Source organism: Rhinoraja longicauda, chromosome 2 (assembly GCF_053455715.1).
Source record: "Rhinoraja longicauda isolate Sanriku21f chromosome 2, sRhiLon1.1, whole genome shotgun sequence".
NCBI lineage: Eukaryota > Metazoa > Chordata > Chondrichthyes > Rajiformes > Arhynchobatidae > Rhinoraja > Rhinoraja longicauda.
Window position 1 is genome coordinate 34710499 of NC_135954.1, and position 25712 is coordinate 34736210.

Consider the following 25712-nt stretch of genomic DNA (forward strand, 5'->3'; position numbering starts at 1 on the left):
CCACAGAGGGCTGAGGAGACCAAGTCAGTGGATATTTTTAAAGCAGAGATAGCCAAATTCTTGATTAGAACGGTGTCACATCTCCGCTTCAAATGTGGAATAATGATGCAGACACAATCTTTATAAGTTACATTACTTAGTTTCTATGTTTATTGTCTCTCCCGACTGCAGCCTCCGGCCTTGCAGTACATAGCAAGCACACCTTCCTACTCTCAAGCCACCTGATACAAAGATCATGATATTTGCCTATCATTATCATGACTCATCATCATGACATCCCTCCTTTACCAGAATTAAACTTTAAATTACTGTGTTCTTTCCCCCAATTAAACAATTCTTTACTCTTAAAAATTATTATATTATTTTTTCCCCTTAATACAAATCTACAAACTATTTATTTCCCTCAATACAAATAATAACTTGTAAGCTTCCTTTGCCTCTAAACAAACATCATATAATTACTAAACAAAACCAATCGTCGGATCTTTTGGGGACTCTCCTTTCACGCTTTGGTCTACCAGCTGGCACAAGAACATCAGAGTCTGTTGAATCTGCCAAAGTGTTGTCATCCAGATGCCATCTCTGCTCATCATCTGCGTCGCAGCGTGCTGCCTCTGGAACTCTGGTTACCACCTCAGGAATGCTGGTTGGGTCAGGAACACCGGTCACCACCTTAGGGATGTCGTCTGGCCCCTCTGAATCGGTAGCTCTCGGTGGACTTTGGGACCTCTCGATTGGAGTGTCTCTCGACATGTACTTTTTTTCCACTTGATACATTCCTTTTGTAGATAATACTTTCTGGAGACTTGACTGCCACCCTGCTGCCGCTCCTCGATACAACATTGTATGGCTAACTTCACTTGCCGGCCTTTCAATTTTCCAACCCCTTGGAATACTGAGTGAAATTCCTGCCTCATGTCATCATATGACTGCACTGAATTGACTTGCACTCCGATGTGAAGCACTCCCAGCTCTCGAGCTGTACCTCTACTGAGCAGGGGCTCTCCTTTCTCCTCTATCACCACGAATTCTGCCTCAGTTTTTCTATCTCCGACTTCTACTTTAGCCGTGAAACATCCAATGGTCTGCAATGGTTCAGTTGCAGTGTATAGATATAACTTCCTACTACATCTCCTTGACGTGCACTTGATTTTCTGCTGTTTCAAGCATTCCCACAGTGATCTGTCAATTACGTTGCAACCGCCACCAGAATCTACAATCACTAACACTGTAACACCTCCGATTGTCACTGCAACTTCCTGCAGATGGCTACCATTCAGTGCAAACTGATAATTCCTCTTAACAGCATGCTCACCAGGTTCATCACTGTCCTTATCACTTCCGAAATCATCGAACGTGACTCTTCTTTTTCGGCCACGGTCTGTCTTGTCACTGGACTTCCCTTTCTCCCTTGCCTTGAAAGATTCACTCTTGTTGTAATCATTTGTATTTTCCATGGTCTTACTCTTACATTTCTTTGCAAAATGATCTTTGCCTCCACACTTCCTACATGTTCTACCTTTTGCCGGACAACATGCATCTTTCCCTATGTGATCCTTGTTGCCACACCTGTAACACTCAATTTCACGTTCAGGCTTAGAAACATAGAAAATAGGTGCAGGAGTAAGCCATTCGGCCCTTCGAGCCTGCACCGCCATTCAATATGATCATGGCTGATCATCCAGTTCAGTAACCTGTATCTGCCTTCTCTCCATACCCCCTGATCCCTTTAGCCACAAGGGCCACATCTAACTCCCTCTTAAATATAGCCAATGAACTGGCCTCAACTACCTTCTGTGGCAGAGAATTCCACAGACTCACCACTCTCTGTGTGAAGAAATGTTTTCTCATCTCGGTCCTAAAAGACCCCCCTTATCCTTAAGCTGTGACCCCTGGTTCTGGACTTCCCCAACATCGGGAACAATCTTCCCGCATCTAGCCTCTCCAACCCCTTAAGAATTTTATATGTTTCAATAAGATCCCCCCTCAGTCTTCTAAATTTCAGCGAGTATAAGCCTAGTCTATCCAGTCTTTCTTCTTACTTCTTGGTCTACCGTGGGACAGCTAATTAACTTGCCCAGTCTTGGAATCTTACAATTTCATGCTGTGAAATTGTCCCTCAACAGCTTCCAGTGCTGCTGCAATCGACAAAGCATCATTTAGGTTTAACTCACCGCCTTTTTCTAGCAGCCTTCTCCTGAGCTTGTCGAACCTGCAATGCTGGACAACCTGATCCAATGTCTGGTTTTCCACATCAGCAGCTACATATTTGCATCCTTCAGACAGCCATCTGAGTCTCCTCACAAATTGAGCAACAGTATCGCCCTCTTCCTGTTTTGCGTAATAGCGTTGAAATGTAGCCTTCGGCACCACCACATATTGACTGTTCAATGCATCAACGGCTTTCTTATAGTCTTCCTTCATTCTGGTGTCAGGGAGTAATTTTTAAAATTCTCAAACCACTGGCCCCGCGGCGAAGAGAAGCAACGCTCTCCGCTGCGCCTTCTGCGCCGGCGTACTCTCATCAAGAAAGAGCCCGCGACTGTCGGCGTAGGCCTCGAATTTATCCAGCAACACTTTCCACTTCACGCTGATGGTACTCGCATCACCCTTCGGATCGAAGTGTGGAACTCGGCGAAGTACTAAGAAATCAGCTCCAGCGACTGCTATTATGACCTTTTTCTAACCTTTTTCCAGCAGGTAGCCACGGATTCAGAATCCAAAATATCCAAATCCAAATATAGATGAGGCTCTCACTAGGGTCTCAATATCCCGCAGCTCCGCTCTTGCTCCCCCTCCACTATTCGTAACAAGGACAGAGTCCCCTTTGTCCTCACCTTCCACCCCATCAGCCGTCGCATACAACATATTATCCTCCAAAATTTGCGCCACCTCCAACGGGATCCCACTACTGGCCACATCCTCCCATCTCCACCCCTTTCTGCTTTCCGCAGAGACCGTTCCTGCCAAAACTCCCTGTTCCACTTGTCCCATCCCACCCAAACCACCCCCTCCCCAGGTACTTTCCCCTGCAACCGCAGGAGATGCAGCACCTGTCCCTTTACCTCCCCCCTCGACACCATCCAAGGACCCAAACAGTCTTTCCAGGTGAGGCAGAAGTTCACCTGCACCTCCTCCAACCTCATCTACTGTATCCGCTGTTCCAGGTGTCAACCTCTCTACATCGGCGAGACCAAGGCTCGGCGATCGTTTCACTCAACACCTCCGCTCAGTCCGTCTTAAGCAACCTGATCTTCCAGTGGCTCAGCACTTTACATCCCCCTCCCATTCCCAATCTGACCTTTCTGTCCTGGGCCTCCTCCATTGCCAGAGTAAGGCCCAGCGTAAATTGGAGGAATAGAACCTCATATTTCGCTTGGGCAGTTTACACCCCAGCGGTATCAATATTGACTTCTCTAACTTCAGATAGTCCCTGCTTTCCCTCTCTATCCCCTCCCCCTTCCCAGTTATCCCACCAGTCTTCCTGTCTCCTACTACAACCTATATTTGTCCCGCCCCCTCCCTTGACATCAGTCTGAAGAAGGGTCTCGACCTGAAACGTCACACATTCCTTTTCTCCTGAGATGCTGCCTGACCCGCTGAGTTACTCCAGCATTTTATGTCTACCCGCCAAAGGAGATAGTTGAGGCTGGGACTATCCCATCGTTTAAGAACCAGTTGGACAGGTACATGGAAAGGACAGGTTTGGAGGGTTATGCACCAAGCGCAGGCAAGTGGGACTAGGGTAGCTGGGACATTATTGGCCGGCGTGGGCGAGTTGTGCCGAAGGGCCTGTTTCCACACTGTATCAATCTATGTGTCTATGACTCTAAAACTTCATATTACAAAAGAGTCCTGCACTGTATTTAAAGGTTGAGTTCAGAAACTCCATCCAATCCTCGTCTTCATTGTAAGATATTATGGCTTCAGCATGTAGATAGAAACAAGCCCAGGTTTTCAGTACACGCTGTTGCCAGTGTGGGTCTTTATTTTTGCAAATGTACACTGCGCGTACTCACACATATTCTCAACTGATAAGATATTGAATATATCACATGACACAAATCATACCATCCTAGTACTCAAGTTCTTAAAGTTACAGTTACCATAATATACAGCACACCCGCCCCCAGACCGGTCCCTCCACCGACACTCCTCAACTCAACCGCCTGCAGGCCCGGGGCTCCATTGCTGGATGGCGCCGCCTGCCCGACAACCACGAGGCCCAGACCCACGATGCCATTGCTGCCACGAGGAGCAGCACCAATACTCACCGCCTCTCCCACCCTCACCGCCTTCCCGGCCGATCCCAGGCTCGGACCACCGAAGCTGCCACCATCGTCAACCATCAGCACCTCCCCGGGACCGCTGCCAACTCTTACCGCCTCCCTGGTGCCACAACCACCACTGCCGCCAAGTCTCACCGCTTCCCCGGTGCCACGGCCACCGACTCTCTCCTCCTCCCCGGGGTCGCGGCCGCTGACCTTCACCGCCTCCCCAGGGCCGCCGTCGACCTTCGCCGCCTCCCCGGCCATCCGCTAACCGGGGGTATCGACACATTGTCTGCTGACCTGGACCAACCCCCGCGTGCCTCCACCAGCGGCTCCATCGACCTTCGCCACTCCACCGCGCCACAGCCGTTGCCTTACCCGAGTCCCAGGCTCATCACCGGGCCCACAGTCTCCACGATGCAGACTCCCACACCACTGGGTCTGACTGTGCTGGGTCCTACTGCCCCCCCCCCCCCCCCCACTGGTTCTTCCCATTTTAACCAGGTGGCCCTAGCTACTCCCCACCCACACAATAGTCCTCATGCCCCCCTCCTGCTTGAACACCCACCATCCCTCCACCAGACATCGCCTCGGCCTCCATCTACTCCCCGGCCCTCCTCCGACCCCAACCCCCACCCTTGTCGTGCCTTCACCATCCCCCCTGACCTCCCCCTTTTTGATACCGAACGGTCTGTCCTCAACAGAGGCCTCACCTTTGTTCCCCTCCGCCCCCACCTCAACGAGTTCCGGGTCCACCACGACGTAGAGCTTTTCTTCCATCACCTCTACACCTTTTTCTATGGGAAGAAGACCTCGCCACCCGTTGATGACCCGCTTCTCCTGTCTCCACCAGTCCCCCATCCTCTTGGACTACCCCGGACGGCCCTCTTCCCTCTTTAGACCATTTTATTTCTAACTGCCGGCGTGACATCAACCGTCTCAACCTTTCCACTCTCCTTACCTACTCTAACCTCCCCCTCTGAATGTACAGCCCTCCGCTCACTCTGCAGCAACCCCGACATGTCAAACCCGCCGACAAGGGAGGTGCTGTGGTAGTTTGGCGCACTGACTTCTACCGGTGTGCATGCCCATGTCATAGGTCACTCGTGCTAAACATTCTCGCCGGCATGTATACAGACCTGCGTTTCATTTGTATTTTCCAGTTTTGCTTCTTTGAGGTAAGAAAATACTGCTTTCAAAACTATTAACTAGGTGTATTTATGGTTCATTTGTGCAAAACTACGATGATTTTTGTTGGATCTTATAGAAACATAAAATTCTTAAGGGGTTGGAGAGGCTAGATGCGGGAAGATTGTTCCCGATGTTGAGGAAGTCCAGAACCAGGGGTCACAGCTTAAGGATTAGGGGTGAGTCTTTTAGGACCGAGATGAGAAAACATTTCTTCACACAGAGAGTGGTGAGTCTGTGGAATTCTCTGCCACAGAAGGTAGTTGAGGCCAGTTCATTGGCTATATTTAAGAGGGAGTTAGATGTGGCCCTTGTGGCCAAAGGGATTAGGGGGTATGGAGAGAAGGCAGATACAGGTTACTGAGCTGGATGATCAGCCATGATCATATTGAATGGCGGTGCAGGCTCGAAGGGCCGAATGGCCTACTCCTGCACCTATTTTGTATGTTTCTATGTTTTATTGCTTTATGCTTTGGTGAGTGAGCGAGATTGTGGCGATGAATAACAAGCATTTTTTTTTGTTTTGGGGGGGAGAATGAAATGAAATGTATGATTTCTATAACTATCAATAGACTTCTGAATGAGTTCTGCACGTCCATGTGTATGTAAAGTTGTGGAGTCTCCTGACTAATCATGTCTTTTCTGATTTCCATAACATTGGATAATTTTAATCACTATTTGACATTCTAATTTTCTGTTATAATCTTGTGATTGTATAAATTAGTTCACGAAATGCTGGAGTAACTCAGCAGGTCAGGCAGCATCTCAGGAGAGAAGGAATGGGTGATGTTTCGGGTCGAGACCCTTCTTCAGACTAATGTCAGGGGGGCGGGACAAAGGAAGGATATAGGTGGAGACAGGAAGATAGAGGGACATCTGGGAAGGGGGAGGGGAAGAAAGGGACAGAGGAACTATCTAAAGTGGGAGAAGTCGATGTTCATACTACTGGGCTGCAAGCTGCCCAGGCGAAATATGAGGTGCTGTTCCTCCAATTTCTGGTGGGCCTCACTTTTGCACTGGAGGAGGCCCATGACAGAAAGGTCAGACTGGGAACGGGAGGGGGAGTTGAAATGCTCGGCCACTGGGAGACCAGTTTGGCCAACGTGGACCGAGCGCAGGTGTTGAGCGTAGCGATCGCCGAGCCTGCGCTTGGTTTCGCCGATGTAAATAAGTTGACATCTGGAGCAGCGTATGCAATAGATGAAGTTGGAGGAGGTGCAGGTGAACCTCTGTCTCACCTGGAAAGACTGTTTGGGTCCTTGGATGGAGTTGAGGAGGGAGGTATATACTTGCACCATTTTCTTTTGCATTGTAACTTGGCATGCTGACAGGATCCTATTTGAATAAACATATGATTGAAGCCATGCAAATTTGTGCAATTTTGGGCTGTGGGAGTAGCACGTATCACCTGAATAAGTGGATGCAGAATGTGTGTGAGAGCCACAACTGAAATGTACAATGGGAAACTGATCTGCCCACTGTTTCAGCACTTTGTATTGTGTTATAATCAGAAACACTGATAAAAATAAGTTTTAAAACGTACTATTTTAAGGCTTCATTGTTTATGTTGTAGTATCTACATTACAATTTTCCTCAACCTGAGAGCACAGAATTTGTCATATAGCAATGTTAAATAGACAAAAGGAAAATGAAGCTCGGGTTAAATCTCTGACAATTAGCTTTAGTTCACACACCTACCTGACCCCAAATTACATAATTTCTATCCTTGATAAACTCTCCTACTATCCTGCGCATGCCCAATGGGCCGACTCTTCCTTCACTCCTTGGTCCTGATTCCAGCTGCCTGTACAGTCCATGCCTTTGACAGCATCAAATGTTAATGAAATATTTTTATTTTCATTCATCTAAATTATTTCCGTATTTCTTGTCTCCGGGTAGTTTCTTTTCACCCCCTTCGCCAGCATGGCTTGTTAACGATTTGCAAGAAACAGAACAAAAAGTTTCCATGCTGTGCAATCACATGCCAAGGAGCGTCGATATATCTAATTGTTCACGCACCATTACCAACACTCCCCCCTGTTCAACTGGAACGTGGTCCGGGCGGGCTCGCGCACCGCGTGCGTGAAACGTGGAACGTGGCCCGGGCGGGCTCGCGCACCGCGTGCGTGGAACGTGGAACGTGGCCCGGGCGGGCTCGCGCATCGTGAGTGGTGGAACGTGGAACGTGGCCCGGGCGGGCTCGCGCATCGTGAGTGGTGGAACGTGGCCTGGACGGTCTCGCGCCCTTGCAGGAACCTGGAGTGTTTTGATGTAGGGAGGCCTTGGACACATTAACGGAGACTCTCTGGTGAATTTGTGACACTTAGCGAGGTGAGTAGCTTTCCGTGCAAACCGCTGCCCAAGCTCCATGGAGCTTTTAGACCTATGCTACAATACACTGCTTTGAATTAACCAGAAATAAAATGTACCGTATTGCAAGACACTGAAACGTTTAATATTCAATGTTCATACTGCTGGGCTGCAAGCTGCCCAGGCGAAATATGAGGTGCTGTTCCTCCAATTTCCGGTGGGCCTCACTATGGTCCTGGAGGAGTCCCATGACAGAAAGCGGGGGGGAGGGGGGGGGGGGGGGTGAAAGGTCAGACTGGGAATGGGAGGGGGAGTTGAAGTGCTCACCCACTGGGAGATCAGATTGGTTAACACAGACCAAGCGCAAGTGTTGAGCGAAGCGATCGCCGAGCCTGCGTTTGGTTTCGCCGATGTAAATCAGTTGACATCTGGAGCAGCAGATGCAATAGATGAGGTTGGAGGAGGTGCAGGTGAACCTCTGTCTCACCTGGAAAGACTGTTTGCGTCCTTGGATGGAGTTGAGGGGGGTGGTAAAGGGACAGGTGTTGCATCTCGTGCGTTTGTAGGGGAAAGTGCCCGGGGATGGGGTGGTTTGGGTAGGAAGGGCGAGTGGACCTGGGAGTTACGGAGGGAAAGGTCTCTGCGGAACGCAGAAAGGGGAGAGGTTGGGAAGATATGGCCAGTGGTGGGGTCCCATGTAGGTGACGGAAATGTTGGTGGATGATTTGTTGAATCCGCTGGCTGGTGGGGTGGAAGGTGAGAACGAGGGGGATTCTGTCCTTGTTACGCGTGGGGGGAGGGGGAGCAAGAACGGAGCTGCGGGATGTAGAAGAGACCCTAGTGAGAGCCTCATCTATAATGGAAGAGGGGAAGCCCCGTTTCCTGAAGAATATCACTGATGCCCTAGTGTGAAACACCTCATCCTGGGCGCAGATGCGGCATAGACGGACGAATTGGGAGTAGGGGATAGATTTTTTGCAGGAGACCGGGTGGGAAGAAGTATAGTCCAGATAGCTGTGCGAGTCAGTGGGTTTATAGTAGAGGTTACTATTTAAGTCCAGGTTAGAGGGGATAAGGGGCAGGAGCCAGAACATGTGCTTGGAACTTTGGTAATTAGTTAGGAGTACTATTCACACATCAGAACTATTCACACCGTGCCTCGACCATTGTACCCCTCTGTTCTAGACCATTTCCAAATACTAGCAGAAACAGAGCATGTTGGAAACGATTGAAGGGAGATACAAAATGTTGGAGTAACTCGGCGGGTCAGGCAGCATCTCAGGAGAAGGAATGAGTGACGTTTCGGGTCGAGACCCTTCTTCAAACGCTCAGCAGGTCTGCAGCAGACATGGAGAGTAAAACAGTTTCAGGTCAATGACTCTTATAACAGACAGTATAACAGAGCTTTATTTGTCATTCGGTACCGAAGTACCGAACGAAACTACATAACAGTCATAGAAAAAAAGAACACAAGACACATAGCCCCAACACAAACATCCATCACAGTGACTCCAAACACCCCCTCACTGTGATGGAGGCAACAAAACTTCCACTCTCTTCCCCACGCCCACGGACAGACAGCTCGTCCCCGACCGACCCGCACAGTCCCCGCAAGGGGATGGAAGTCCCCCCGGCCGAATCGCACCGGGCGCTGAAACTTCTTGCGGCCGAGCCGGGCGATGAAAGGCCCCGCGACCAAGCGTGCGCAGCTAAGTCCCGTGGTCGAGCCGCACCAGCGATGTAAAGTCCCGCAGCCGAGCCGCACCGGGCGATGTTAAGTCCCGCAGCCGAGCCGCACCAGGCGATATTAAGTCCCGCAGTCGAGCCGCACCGGGCGATGTAAAGTCCTGCAGCCGAGCCGCACCAGCGATGAAAAGTCCCGTGGTCGAGCCGCACCAGCGATGTAAAGTCCCGCAGCCGAGCCGCACCGGACGATGTAAAGTCCCGTGGTCGAGCCGCACCAGCGATGTAAAGTCCCGCAGCCGAGCCGCACCGGGCGATGTTAAGTCCCGCAGCCGAGCCGCACCAGCGATGAAAAGTCCCGTGGTCGAGCCGCACCAGCGATGTAAAGTCCCGCAGCCGAGCCGCACCGGGCGATGTTAAGTCCCGCGGCCGAGCTGCACCGGGCACTGTTAAGTCCAGCGGCCAAGCCGCACCAGCGATGTAAAGTCCCGCGGCCGATCCGCACCGGGCGATGTAAAGTCCCGCGGCCGAGCCGCACCGGGCACTGTTAAGTCCAGCGGCCAAGCCGCACCGGGCGATGTAAAGTCCAGCGGCCGAGCCGCACCGGGCAATGTTAGGCCCCGCAGCCGAGCCGCACCCCGCGCCGTGAGGAAGAGAAAAGTTTCCCCCACCCCCCCCCCCCCCGCCACCCCCCACCCACACCACCACCCCCCACACAACCAAAAAAAAAATACAAAAACCATCCCAACACCGACACAACAAAAAAAAAAAGGAAAAAAGACGAACAGACTGCTAGCGAGCCGCAGCCGTTAGGCGCCGCCACTTCCGGGGATTTATGGGGATTTAGCAGTATATTTTTGAAAATTGGTGGTTGGGAATAATTGTATGAAAATGAATTCCTCTGATATAATAGAAGTTAAAAGGAATTATTATAATTGCATATAAACAGCTTGCACACAGGGTATTGGAGAACAACCCTAATTCCAATCTAACCCTATGGCTGAAATCCCTCATCCCTGACAGCATTTCTATAATTCAACCCCACTGGCTGTTAAGGGAGGTTCGAAGCTATTCCAGTGAAGGCCAAATCAAGTTGTTTTATGAAAAGATTTAATGTAACCTTAAATGAACATTAATAAACTGCAAACACTGTAAATCTAATGCCAAAACAGAAAATGTTGGGAATACTCAGCGGGTCAGACTGCATCTGTGGGAAGAATCAACTCTTACGGTTGGAACTGAAAAGAAGATAAAATAAGTTTTAAAAGATGCAAGAAGGTTGGGGGAGGGTGTTTCTCTGCCTGTTTAATACTCTTTGTCTCTATTTAAGAAGGCGACTACCTCACATGCTTCACCTTCAAAGTTCCAGCACGTCCTCATTGATGTATTAGAGTGGTTCAAGAAGGTTTTGAACGTATGTTTTATGGTAGTTAGCATAATAAATAGATGAGAGTAGGCTATTGGGCCTTTCAAACCTGCTCCACCATTTAATAAGATCATGGGTGATTTTCAGCTTATTTTCCAGCATTATTTCCATATCCAATCATGCAAAAATCCAGCTATAAATTTAAATTTTGAATAATTACAATAACAGCCTCAATAGGCCTTTGGAGTAGAGAATTCCATTAGTTCATTGTCTTGTGGATGAATAAATTTCTTATTAACTAACCTTTCCATGCTGTCCATAATCCCACCACACCTTCTTAACCATGGACCCAACAAGTCCACGCCCGTCTAGTATCTTTATAAGATCACCCCTCGGCCTCCTCCAGGGAAATGTGTCTTAGCCTTTCCTGCAGCTTGTTAAAACTCAAATCCTCCAGTCCCCATGACATCCTCGTAAGTCTTTTTTTACACACTTTGATGCCATTAGTTTAATGCCATCCTTTCTATAACAGGTCAACCAGCACTCTACAAAGTATTCCAAATGTGGCCGTAACAATGTCTTGTACAGCTGTAACATAATGTCCCAATTCCTGTACTCAGTAGGTAGGGTCTCAACCCGACACATCACCTATCCATGTTCTCCATAGAAGCTGCCTGACCCACTGAATTACTCCAGCACTTTGTGTATTTTCTTGTACTCAGTATCCTGACTAATGAAAGTCAGGTGTGCCAAATTTCTCCTTCGCTACCCTTTCTAAGTGATCATTTTCAAGGAACTATATGCCTGCCCCCCTCAGTTTGTCTGTTCTGCAGCATTCTCCAGGAGCCCACTATTTACTGTCTAAGTCCGGCCCCGGTTTGTCTTAGCTAGTATGCCCTCAGCTATCCTCGCCTCCACAGCCACTCCATCACATGTGCCCTGGAAAGCAGCCAACATTATCATGGATTATTTATATCCCGGTCATTCTCTCTTCTCTCTCCTACCAGTCAGAAAATAAAAAAATCCTGGAACTGTGCACTACCAGATTAAAGACAACTTTCCCCCTGCTGTTATCAGATCATTTGTCCCATTTACTTTGTTGCAGCTTTTGCATTTATTTTTACCTGTGCTTTCTCTGTAGCTGTAACACTGTCTATTTTTGCATTTACACTGCTTGAGGTTCTTATCTCTGTATACCTGATAAAAATCTACCAATACCAGGGAAACAATCCTTCATGAATGTGTAGGAAAGAACTGCAGCTGCTGGTTTACGCCAAAGATAAACAAAATGCTGAAGTAACTCAGCGAGACAGGCAGCATCTCTGGATAGAAGGAATGGGTGAGGTTCTGGGTCGAGACCCTTCTTCAGACTGAGTTCAGTCTGAAAAAGGGTCTCAATCCGAAACGTCACCCATTCCATGTATCCAGAGATGTTGCCTATCCATGTGTCTATCTTCAATCTTTCCTGAATCTAGCTTGTCAAATTCTCTAAGAATTTTCCATGTTTTGAGGAGATCTTCTGTCATTCCTCTAAACACTGGAGAATATATTCCCAGTTTATTGAATCGCTCCTCACACAGCAAACCCACAGAGACTAAAACTGTAGACAGTGCTCCAGGTGTGATCTCACCAGGGCCCTCTGCAAAGCACTGACTTCCTTGATCCTGTAATCAAATCCTTTTGTAGTATAGGCTAACATACCATTTGCCTTATTAATCACTTGCTGGACCTGCACGTTAGCCTTCAGTGACTTGTGTACAAGCACATCTAGGTCCTTTTGAAATTCAACGTTGCTCACTGTTAAATATAGAAGTAATGCCAGAACGGGCTAATTAATTGAAGCTAGCTAATTGAAGCCCTAATCTAAAAGAGGGTAAAACTTTGATGACTATGGATTGAATAATTATTTTATATCAAATGGAAGTACAAATAAATTGTTCATTCATAATAAACATAAAAACCATCTGAAATGAAAACTGCAAATGTCAGAAAAGTGAAGCGATGTATAAATCAAAAGTACAATTCAACAGGAATTGGTAGGATATGGTTAGAATAGTAGAGATGATCGTCACTAAAGTCCTGGAAGAGCCATCTCATTCTATTTGCCAGTAAAATTTCAGAAGTTTGATCTTGGAGATGTAAACTATTTTTTTAATGAACATTTGCCTGCAAATTTAAACTGAAAAGGAAAGTTTAAGTCTGCTGGCAAAAACTTGGAACAATATCTTAAAAATTAACTCCTACAATGGCAGGGATTATCTTATATATTCTTGCAGTTGCAATTTATTGTGTACAGCTAAATCACTGGTTGAGACGAGTCTGTTCAGTATGCAGATTTATAATTTGAATTCTCACTTCTCTGGCTTTAGTTTGGTTAACCAAACTGTTACACTCGTGAAACCATGCTTAGGACATTTGAGCAACACACAAAGTGCTGGGATAACACAGGTCATGCAGCATCTGTGGAGGGAATGGACAGGCAGTGCCTTGGGTTGGGACCCTTCTTCAAACTGATTGTAGTAGGGGGGCAGTTCTTCAGGCTGGTTGTAGAAGTTGGGGGGGGGGGGGAGGTGGGGGGGAAGAAAGCTTTCCCCCCTCCCACTGCAATCTGAAGAAATGTCACCTATGCATTTCCTCCACAGATGCTACCTGACTGCTCAGTTACTTCAGCATTTGTTTTTGGTAAAGATTCCAACATCTAGTCGCTTGTGTCATGTTTAGTATAGCATTGATAGCAGATTATACCCCGATATACATAATTTGCTTTATTTTAAGATGGTACAAAATACAGATGCTCCAACTTGTGATATTTCAACACAATGGTGCAAACGCTGGGCAACGGCAGCGACCCATAACTGGATTCCGACCACGTGATCAGGTGTATTAAACGCATTTCGACGTACGATATTTTCGGTTTACGATGGGTTTATCGGAAGGTAACTCCATTGTAAGTTGAGGAGCATCCGTATTGTAATAGTTTCCAGTGAACCCTGGCGGTTGCAAGGAAACATTGAACCCAGGACCCTGCTGAATGAAAAGAGAGTGCAGCAAACGTCATCTCGTGAACCAGATGCCAGACCGTAGGGATTTCTGATAGTCAACGAGCAGAATTTTTGTTTTATTGAAGTTTACTTGCTTTTCAAATAAACCTGTGTTTTATTTTAACAGGTTGACAGTTTTATACATTGGATCTTATTCCTCTTAAATCTAAAACATGGAAACCCCAGCCAAAGTAGTGCGAAAGGGGGTACGGAAAACGCGACCTCCAAAGGCTAAGATTTCTTTCAGCAATCCATTTGTTTTAGAGTGGAGCCCTTTGAAAAGGGAAAACATGGAATTCATCCTAAAGAAGGTGCAGGAAACATTTCAACAGACTAACTTGTACAAACAGGAACCTATTCAGAGGCCCAGGAAACTAAGAGCTTCCAAGACACCAAAAAATCAGGAAAATAGAGCTACGGAAGGAAACACTGCAGAAATCAGCAAAGGCCAAAAGAAGACAGAAGATTTGAAAGAAGACAATAAAGCAATCAAGATTCCAGAGGCCAAACAAGGATGGACTAATGTGGATCTGAGGAAACAGCTGGCCATTGGAATCAATGAAGTAACTCGGGCTTTGGAGAAAGATGAATTGTGTCTGGTTCTGGTGTGTAAGTCAGTGAAACCCCCTATGATGACCCAGCACCTCATACAGCTGAGTGTAAGTAGAACTGTCCCTGCCTGTCAAGTTGCCCGACTGAGCGAAACGGTGGCGCCTTTGCTGGGTTTAAAATCCACACTTGCACTGGGATTTAAAAAGAATTCAGAGACTTTTATTGAAATGATTAATGCCATTGGCCCACAGGTGCCTCCTTTAAATGTTTTGTGGATGCAACAAAGTCAGCAAGTTGAGAGTGCCCAAGGGTTGGAGTCACAGGAGTTTAAGGAGACCAGTGAAATGCCAAAGAGTGAAGAAATGGACGTCGCATTTCCACAAAGTCTGAAACGTAAATTGTGTGAAATTGAATCAAGAGACGTTCCTTTAGAATTGTGCAATACAAGGAAGCAAGGAGTAGGAGTGACATTGCTACCTTTAAAAATAAAGAAGGTGATTCCAAATCCAAATAAACTTCGAAAGCCCAAAAAGAAAAAGTAACAATCAGATGTTGGGAATCTAAATTAGAACTGGAAAATGCTGGGAATTGCAAACGTCAGTTATCATTTGTGGACACAACAGACAAAGATTTAAAAAATGGTCAAGGATGCTCAAAAGTTTCGACCCAGTTGGACAGTTAGCATTCCACGTCAATAACCTTTTTTTTAATATAATTTCAGATTTCTGCTATGTGCAATCTTTATTTTCAGATAAATCAAGGATCTGTTGATGGACGCTTTAACATTGTTTATACATAGTCCCCCCATTTCAGGGCACCATAATGTTTGGGACACAGCAGTGTCATGTAAATGAAAGCAGTCATGATTAGTATTTTGTTGCATATCCTATGCATGCGATGACTGCTTGAAGTCTGCGATTCATGTACATCACCAGTTGCTGGGTGTGTTCTCTGGTGATGCTCTGCCAGGCCTGTACTGCAGCCATCTGTTATTCCAGTGCTTTCTCTGCGAAACTGGTGTGAACGGTTTTGAATGTGGGAGGAATTAAAACAAGAAATATGCATATATACTTCTAAAAGTTGATATTCTGGTATCTGAACTAATTGAAAGAATCAAAGCATATGCAGGTTGTAACAAAGTTGAAATAATTTGTTTATTAATTTAGACATCAAACAGTCATGCTGGTGAACTGAAAACATTACTGAAATGAAAAAGTACATTCTTCATCTGGCAACATATAAACCATGTTTGTCCTCTATTGAGAACTGATTTAGGAATGGATAGTTTCTTGCACACATTTTCTAGTGTGGGGCCTTTTCAGTGAAGCATGCATAACAATAAAAGTAAACTATATGCAACCTGTCATTCATTTCTCCAGGCAAAGTTTTAAGCTGTTAAACAGCTAAACATGCTCAAACAAGGCCCTATCCCTTCCTCTTAACATAATTTGTGGAAAACACAACATAGAACAAAGCTTTCAGTTTTTTATTTAAAAAAATTATTTCCCTTTGATTTAGTCTGTCAGTTACTTACAGGAGCAGTTTTAAAAAACACACACACACACCTGACTCAATATCCAGGTTTTTGGGGAGAAAAAATACCCAGGTTTTCAATGGTTTGGCAGGAAGATGCTAATCGATCATGATTTATTTTGCTTTTAAATCCTCTCAAAGCAGCCTTCCTTGGGTGCTGTTTTGTTCATCTACCACCAACTCGGCTATTTATGTACTGGCTTGCCAGGGACCTAAAAATGAGTTGCAGCCCAGGCATATAGCTGAAACATCACAGTTCTTGGACTCAACCTCTGACCTCGGAATTGTAAAACAAGCATTTTTACCACTATTATTGGGCCACACCAGGTGGCATCTAAAAAAGCTTAAAAACTAGAGGACAAACTTTGTCTCAGCTGTACAATAAAAAAATTGTGGGAATGCAGCCCCTTTCACAAGTAAGCCATGAACACTACGAGCAGCCAAATTGCACTGTCAACATTGAGGGTGCATACAGAATAGCATGGGCACCTTCTGATTCATTTGTTTGATGGAAATTCTGGAATTTGCATTAATGCAAAAAATCTCACCCCGTCTTGCAAACTTGATGCAACTGAGTCAGTTCATACCATGGTTCTTCAGCATCCCCATTGTGAACAATTAAAAAAACACTGGTCAATAAATAGAAATGTCTGGCAGTACAAGAACACCTGCTACGTACAATAGTAACAATTTTCTTCACAATTTACTATTGCGCATTTCATTTGCACAAAATACTTAGCTGTCATTCTGCAAAAGAATCCTTTCTGTTCCTTACTATCTATAGTAGCAGCAACAAGTTCATTATGAAAATCTAATTGCAGATCTGCCTCTGGAATTTAATAAAACAAAGTGCATACAAAATCCTCAGTTATTCGTGAGAATTGTCATTCAGATGGCAAATGGTTATCAGATAAACTTCTTAAAGGTTTAAACTCCCAACAAAACACCATGGAATTATGCAACACCACTGCACAGTAAAATCAAGTCCTAAAAAGAATCAATAGTCTCCATTCTGTTGAAAGCAAAACTTAGTTGAAACTACCAGCTCCTTTTATTGAATTCTGTGTTCAGCTGGTAGACTTTTGTCACTGATCAAAGGCATGGCATTGGCATTCTATGAAGAGGCTTCCACAGAACAGAATGTTCTACTGCAGCACTAAACCAACCTACAAAAACAATAACAACTTTATGTAAAAGTACTCAAAATATAAATAAGTTTTATTGTGTGTACAAAATTAAAAACCAGCTCATTAGTTGCAAAATGTTAAATAATTAGCTTATTTGTGCATATAAAATGACAAAACGTACACACTGATTCATTAAAGGCTCAAAAGAGTAATTAAAAAAAAATACTCCTGAGGTAATTGTGTGGAATAATGTTCAGTCTGCAAAGAAATGGTAATGTTCTGAAGGCTTAAATGCACATGGATACTAAACTGGATCATACGAGGGAATTGTGTGTTAACTTAATCGAATCAAGTATGAAGTGCTGCACTTTGGAAGGCCAAATGGAAGGAGGAAGCTTACTGTTCATGGCAAGACCCTTAATGACATTGATAAACCTGACTGAACATTGATGGGGCCCATCCAATCTCCCAGAAAGTGGCAACACAAGTAGTTAGAGTGGTAAAGACCTAGTATGCCTGCCCTTTTCAGACAGGTCATTGAGTTCAAGACTTAGGAAGTCACTCTGCAGCTTTATAAAACTTTGGTTAGGGTGCATTAAGTATTGTGCGCAGTTCTGGTCGCCCCATTACAGGAAGGATGTGGAGGCTTTGGAAATGCCTGGATTATGGGGATTTAACTATGAAGTTGGACAAACTTGGATTGTTTCCCCTGGAGTGTCAGAAGTTGAGGGGAGACCTGATAGAAGTGTATCAAATTATGAGAGACAAAGGACATACAGAACCCCACCTAGAGTGAAAATGTCAACTATAGGGCATAGCTTTAACGTCAGAAGGGAGATGTTTTAGAGAGATGTGCAAGGCAAGTTTTTTTTCTACACAGTGTTGAGTGCCTAGAACATGCTTCCAAGGGTGGTGTTGAAAGCAGATATGATCTTGGTGTTTAAGGCTTTTAGATTGGCACGTGGACATGCAGAAAATGGATGGATCATGTGCAGGCAGAGGATATTATTTTAACTTGGCCTCATATTCAGCACAAACAACATGGGCCAAAGAGTCTGTTTCTGTGCTGTTCTGTCCTGTGCTCTTATCTAATTGCTAAGAATCTGATCAGATTTTCACCAGCAGAAATGACTCATGGTACAATTTTTTTTTTTAAATTGCAGATGTTGGAAATCTAAAACACCAACAACTAATGCTGTAAATAACTATACGGGAAGAAAAAGTGTCGAAATTTCACACCAAAGAGTCTCCGACTTGAAATGTTTACTGTTTCTCTTCCCGAAGATGAAACCTGACCTGCTGAATATTTCCAGCATTTTCTGACTCATGCTTTATCCTCCTGCCCAACGCACCCTGGGCAAATTGCAGATGCAACATCTTCCGCTGCTGAGTTGCAGCCTCAGTATTCATGGGAGTATCTAAAATAGTGGAATCCATCTAGGTCTACCCCAGTTATATTTTGGCCTGAGAGTTTATAATGTTTCTCACCTTTTCAGGCTCCATATCTGGGCATCGCCAATTGTACAAATAGTATTGTAAATTTCCATCACCTATGCCAAACTTTAGTTTTTCTAGGAATGTTTTGTTTTCCATTAAATCAAGTGCATTCAACACATCAAATCCTTTCTGTGAAAAAATAAAATATTCTTATTAATAAATCTTCAAAAATTACGTTCCATTCTCAGTATGCATGAAATATTAGAAGTTATCAACATTTTTTTTTAATGTCCCTTTAATTATTCTATAAACAAAAACAAGAAATGTATGGTTGGACAATAGATGGGGAAATATTTCTATGGATTGCAGCATGCAAAATTTATGTTTTGCAAAATTTGTGTGGTGCAATTGGGCGGCAAGTTTACCATCACTGTTCTTCAAATATTTACATTTAAAGTGCATGGCCAATTACTTTCATGTACCCAGGCACGTGAAGAACTCAATCTGAAGAAAATTAGATAAAAAGTTCTGGCCATGCATGAGTCAGCAGTATTGACAGAGTTGTGTTTGCTTGGTACCTAAACTGTTCCCAATGTTGGAGTCCAGAACCAGGGGCCACAGTCTTAGAATACAGGGGAGGCCATTTAAAACTGAGGTGAGAAAAAACGTTTTCACCCAGAGAGTTGTGAATTTGTGGAATTCTCTGCCACAGAGGGCAGTGGAAACCAAATCACGATGGATTTAAGAGAGAGTTAGATAAATAGAGTTCTAGGGGTTAGTGGAATCAAGGATATGGGGAGAAGGCAGGCACGGGGTATTGATTGGGGACGATCAGCCATGATCACAATGAATGGTGGTGCTGGCTCGAAGGGCCGAATGGCCTCCTCCTGCACCTATTTTCTATGTTTCTAGAAGCTGATAGATCTAACATATTTTAATGTAACTCATTTTAAGAATAACCAATATTATTGCACAATTGAGAAGCAGGAAGAATTGATTTTCTAGTTACTATTCTGCCTACAAAGCATCATTGCAACAGTTCTCCACGACTGATCTGATCAGACTTTCAGTTATTAAATCAAGAAAAGATCATCAAAAGCTTACCGATTTTGCAATTATTAGTGCATCATTCATAAGGTCACTAAGTGGAGTCTCAGTGTGAACATTATAAAAAGAATAGGCAGCCTTGAGATTTTTATGAATAGGATGATGCATAACTGTGGAGGGTAATGTGTAGAAGCTTACAAAATCCGTCAGAACACCATCAGAACTCTGAAAGACAATAAATACTTGTTTAAACAAAGCAAACCTGAAGAAATAAGTTCTCAAGTTCTAGGAGCAGAATTTAGGCCATTCGGCCCATTAAGTCTACTCCGCCATTCAATCATGGCTGATCTATATCTCTCTCAATCCCATTCTCCTGCCTTCTCCCCATAATCCCTGACACCCATACTAATCAAGAATTTGCAAATCTCCGTTTAAAAAGACTGAAGACAAAACTTACTTATAAAGACAAGGAGAATCATAGGTTTGAGGTGAAAGAGGCATGATTTCACAGAAACCCAAAGGGCAACTTTTTCATTCAGTGTGGTGGGTATATGGAATGAACTGCCAGAGGCATTGAGGCAGATACTATAACAGCATTAAAGGACACTTGGACAGGTACGTGGACAGGAAATGTTTAGAACCTTCCTAATTTTGCAACCCTTCAACCTCTTGCTTTACACTTACCACATCAATACCCTGAATCCTCAGCCATAACCATCTTTAAATTTGGTCTACCACTAGCCTCGATCCCAGACTTCCTTTCCTACTGATTGACCTTATTACTGGCCAATGAATCTCAATCATTGGGCATAATCCTGAATGCTTGTCCATGATGACTGGCTAAAAAGCTAATTCTCACTTCCACCTTCCCTCACCAAAAAAAGAAGCCTTGATCATCCTCCTCTTTTCACCCACGACACAGTCCCAATTATTCCCTTGAATATTCCCTGATGCCAACTAAGCATTCCCACCCCAAACAGCAGCATAGGACTGATCAGGCCCACAGCTGCTTGTCAGACCAATGCCCCGAGGACTCTGTCAGAGCCAACTAGAGCACAACACATTTTTTTTGTTCGTTAGCCTAATTGAGAGCCCAAAACCAAAAGCATCATTGGTGCCGTGCTGGAACACCATCTAGCACATTCATTTGGGTAGACTCAATTTTCCAAACTTCAACATTCCCACACTGCATTGACTTAAATGCTTTCATATTTTTTACTTCCACAACTATAATCATATATTGTCTTTTTGCTGACTGGTTAGCATGAACAAAAAGTTTTGCATTGTACCTCGGTACACGTAACAATAAACTAAACTAAACTGTATCCATCAGCCCCAATAAACTATTAAAGATCAAGAAAATACCTGATTGGGATATTTAAAATATTAAGACGAACTTGATACAGTAAATACAGTGTAAGTATTACCTCTGGCAAATATATCAAACAAACAAAAAAGACACATATAATTAAGTGTAAAGCTTTTCAGGAGTGAAATCAGCAAGTACCTTTTCAAAATATAGTAAAAGTCTGGAGGTTTGACAAGTGGAATTTACGTTTTCTTAAATTGGTAAATATATGATTCTGTTTCTGCAAATATTTTCAGAATTTGAACTGCGTCTGTATTTTTGAAACGATCTAAATTCTAAATAAACCGCTGATTGTATTTTATCTTTGCTAACCGCTCTTTTCAAGTGTATGTTTCATATGTAATTTTCAAAAAGTTTCCATCTGTTTCAACAAACAAAATGATTAACTTTAACTTATTTTCTCTCTTTCATTCCCCTACAAAAAAAGCATTAAGGGTGAAAAAATGCCTCAAACTCCTCACCTAGATGTTATAATAGAGTGCTTTCTCATTTCTGGATAATGAGATGCCCTCATAGGGTCAAATCTGGAATGCTGCAACAAACTGACAAAAGCAGTGGAAAGTCAACAATTAACTTAATCGATGCCTGTCAATGGATTAAGAGAACCTGAAGCGATTAAAAAAATTATGATCCCAAGGTTGGATGTCATTAAATATGCAGACCCACGACAGCGTTGCATTACCTCTACCACGTAAGTGTCAATAATGTTTTCACGAGGCATTAACCAGTGGATCACTTCTGCCTCACTCATCACAGGAGCAAGTTCAAACTGCTTTAGGTAATTAAAGAGCAGCTCTTGCACACTTTTCACATCCTTTTGTTCCATTGGCCTTAAACCCGTTGTCTTGGTGGTCTAACAAAAAAGAAATACAATGGAATTGTCACTAGGATAAACAGGTTAGTACTACTGTTTCTAATCAAGATTGACCCACTTTTTACTATCGCTGTACTTTATTCCTTTATTTCAACACATGCCATAGCAATGCCATAACATAACCACCAGTATGAATACATATTTCTTTATCATTTTAGAAGACCATTAGACTTCCACAGTGATTGTCAGGAAATGTTCTAAGCATTATCACAGTATGACTGAAGAAGGGTCCCGGCCCGAAACGTCGCCTATTCATGATCTCCAGAGATGCTGCCTGACTCGCTGAATTACCCCAGGACTTTGTGGGTTTTTTTAATGATACAACACATTATTGCTCTAAAACTTCAGTTCTCTCATTGAAACAAGTGCATTCTGAAAGTGATATCAAGGGAGTAATTAGAATCAACTTTACTATTTCCACAGCATGTGTTTTAGGATAGAAGCTGTTTGCAAAACTTACATCAGGTAATCTGTAGAGCTTCATGGTTCTCTGTAAAGTCATATTTCTGCTGAGATGAGAGAACTTCACTTCTACCAACTTCCTGGGGTTCAGAGATCGATGCCAGTACCTTACAATACACCAGCAGTATAGATCATGAATCAAAATATCATTAATTTCCCATAACATCATCAAGAACAATTGAATCACAACCTACTAACAGTGTTAACAAATTAAATACTATGTACTGGTCCTATTGGCAACCGAATGTTGTCACAGATTTTAAAAAGTCTATTAAAGTCCTTGCACTTTATTGTAAACCACAGAGCAAATCACACAACCAATCTTGTCACAGATAAGGAGGCATGATTGATCACTTCCTTATATCCCCACATAGAGATTTCTACAATTGAGGGCCATAAATAGTCTCAGATTTTTTCCCAGATTAGAAAGATTTGAAACTAGATGGCATAGGTTTAAAATGAGGGGGAAAGATTGCACATAACAGGCCCGTTGGTCCACAATGTCCATGCTAAACATGGTACCAAGTTAAACTAATCTCTGTCGGCATGTGATCCATATATCTCCATTTCCTGTAAAAAAAAAACATACCTATCTTAAAAAACCCATAAACACGAGTATTATGTATGCTTTCACCACCACCCCTGCAGTGCTTACCAGGCACCCACCAATTGCTGCGTAAAACATTTGCTGTGGACATCTCTCAACACTCCCTTTTAACCTTAAAGCGATACCTTCTAGTCTTTGATATTTCCACCCTGGTAAAAATGTCTTGACCTATCTAAGGTTCCTTGCCTCTCAAAATTGTACATACTAACAGCAGGTCTCCCCTCAATCTCTGCCGCTCCAGAGAAATCAATCCAAGTTTGTTTAAACTCTCCTTATTGCTAATACCATTTAATCCTGGCAGTATTCTGGTAAACCTCCTGCATCATCTCCATCATTTCTGTAATAGGGCGATCAGAATTGCACACAATACTTCAAATGCAGCCTACATTAAAAGTTTCTTCTCTCTATGAATTGTAACTATTCTATCATAAGCCTAGACAAAAAAAGGCTAATTCAATCCCTTTTCCCCATGGCTGTCAAAAAGAGTGCAACCAAACAAGAGTCGATTTTGACATCATGTATGGTGCAGACATTGTGGACTGAAGGGCTTGTTCCGTGCTGTACTGTTTTAATTTAATTTAGTTTATTGTCACGTATACCGAGGTACAGTGAAAAGCGTTTTGTCGCGTGTTAAGAGCAGTCTGATTTCTATGTATGTTTTATGTTGAGATACCAGTGTCCCAAATCCTAGTATTAATCTTAATCTCATGAGCCAATCATGCTCTCTCGAAGGTTATCGTGCTCAAGGGACACATTTTATGTTCGTTTACTCCATTTCCCAGATATTTACCTGCCCAATATCTTTTCTTGTCCTCAGTGATCTGCATATCACAAAATCAGAGTTCACATAATGTGTACTAACTATTTCTAGCTTTTGAATCCACTCTGTTCCTTAAACTTTGCCCTCTGGTGCATGTCCTTCTCTCTTTACCCCACCACTAGTAGGTATGCTATCAAAAGTCTAGACCTTAATATCTCAAATCCTTCCGTAAAAACTCATTTGTGAATCATTGGCAAAACAAAATGATCTACATAATTTATGTTTAAAAATCCTGAAAATACACAGCAAGAGCATCAGCATTTGCAAGGAGAAATAGGCGTTCAGATGTAAATCTTGCATCCTGATATTTTCTCTCATTTATTTCAAACTCAGCTAAGTTGATAGCACTCTGATCTTTATGTTACAAGGTTTATGAATCCACATCAGGGATGACCACATTATCTAGATTAACATTCCATTGCAACACTAAGTGAATGTTTTCAGGTGAAATATTATTAGTTCTTTGGTCTAGTGGACAAGTGAAATGTTAGTGTTGATGAGGAGTGTGGACATCCCTGATCTCAATTACTCAAAGGTTCATTCTCCTCGCATCTGCCTGTGTGATCACTGCGTTACAGCCGTTTGGGTTGCATTAATTTGCCCTTACAGAATTTACAAATCACTATCTAAAAATTTAAGGTACAGAATAAAATTTGTTCTTTAACAAGGTAAATAAATTCAAGATTTATTTTTGTCAACTTGGGTTTCTTGACACATGCAGATGATGCAGCTTTGCAATTAAAACATTTTCTAGGACCCCTCCTACTCAACTCCTGTAATGCAGGGATCACTTGTATGCTGGTGCACAATGGATCATTTGTCTGCGCTTCACCAGAAAGAAATTCATCTCAATATTCTGATATGAAAGATGTGATAACCCGAGGACAAGATTTAATATCCTAAAGAACACAAATGTCTGAAGAGCAATGTTAGTTCTATTTAACAGACATACTTACATAACCAATTAGTTATTAACTTTTGAAGTACTACTTAGATTAACAAAAATGCTACCTGCATGTAGCTACAGGCTTTGGAAGAACCACTCCTGCCGTGTACACTGCCTGAAAGATCCCTTCCAAATTCACCCTTCGTGTAATTTCACGGATTAAAACAGGTGCAACACGTTTCGACCTCAGCTTCTTGTGTACGCAAAGAAAATTAATCTCTACCATCTTCTTTTCACTGACAGAAACAATTACAAAACATTCAAACTATGTACTTAACTATATTAAATAGTGGAAATAATATTTTTGTTCTGTATGGCATTTTGATCTGTATAGCATTATTCTGAATCACTTGAAAATAATCTTTTCTAATGATAAATGAACAACAAGCATATTATTACAGGTTAATAGAATTAGTCCATTTTGCTTAATATATTCTTTTTTTTTTAAACTGCAGAAAAAACCTCTTGCGATGAGCACCGGTGATGAAAATAATTTAATATTTTATACAATCTATCTATCAGTAGAATTTCTGTTGCAATATATCGTGATTTACAACCACTAGTTTAAAATGAATTGCGGCATATTGATCATTTCTAGTAGCAATAATGGTGCTACTATTGCAATTTCATCCATCCCTCAGGTATAGTTTAAAGCAACACATACACCACTTATAAGGCCTAGCTGTAGTCAGTGCAGTTGGAAGAAACAAGGAGTCATTTACATTTGATCATTGATGTGACCTATTATTCTTACAATCATGTACTCAAGTATGATTGTGCTTATGTATGGTAAGATATGTACTAAATTGTATACAATAACAATTTCACTGTACATGTGACAATGAAGTGCCATTGAACCATTGATATCTTTTGCGGTCAATATATGTTAAGGAATATCATGGTAGCATATGTATTTACAGAGTTTAAAGATAGAATGCCTCCGAATGTTGCAGTGGGAAACTAATGTAAATGATTACATGATGACGGTAAGACACTAAATAATATTGATGAGCAGAGAGAGCTGGGGTTCAAGTCCACATTGCCTGAAAATGGCACATAAGTCAATGGGGCTAAAGGTG

General features: G+C 43.2%; 2 protein-coding genes across 3 annotated transcripts in view; one reads left to right on the forward strand and one right to left on the reverse strand.

Moving 5' to 3' along the window:
• Window positions 1-7643: 7643 nt before the first annotated feature.
• Window positions 7644-17298, forward strand: rpp38 (ribonuclease P/MRP 38 subunit). The gene is made up of 2 exons (XM_078417107.1): window positions 7644-7790; window positions 13987-17298. Exon 2 carries the CDS (start codon window positions 14033-14035, stop codon window positions 14951-14953), a length of 921 nt encoding a protein of 306 aa, XP_078273233.1. The 5' UTR covers window positions 7644-7790; window positions 13987-14032; the 3' UTR covers window positions 14954-17298.
• The window catches only part of nmt2 (N-myristoyltransferase 2), a 50806-nt gene continuing 40640 nt past the window's right edge, over window positions 15547-25712 (reverse strand). For both annotated transcript variants that reach the window (XM_078417093.1, XM_078417086.1), the window contains exons 7-12: window positions 24699-24869; window positions 22259-22367; window positions 21607-21777; window positions 19613-19780; window positions 18560-18697; window positions 15547-17110 (exon numbers count right to left, since the gene is read on the reverse strand). In XM_078417093.1, coding sequence (XP_078273219.1) covers window positions 17090-17110; window positions 18560-18697; window positions 19613-19780; window positions 21607-21777; window positions 22259-22367; window positions 24699-24869 — 778 coding nt within the window. In that variant the 3' untranslated portion in view covers window positions 15547-17089. The remainder of the gene's footprint in view (window positions 17111-18559; window positions 18698-19612; window positions 19781-21606; window positions 21778-22258; window positions 22368-24698; window positions 24870-25712) is intronic.

Excerpts from the sequence above, each read along its gene's own strand:
- rpp38 (XM_078417107.1), top strand. The coding sequence starts at position 14,033 with ATGGAAACCCCAGCCAAAGTAGTGCGAAAGGGGGTACGGAAAACGCGA.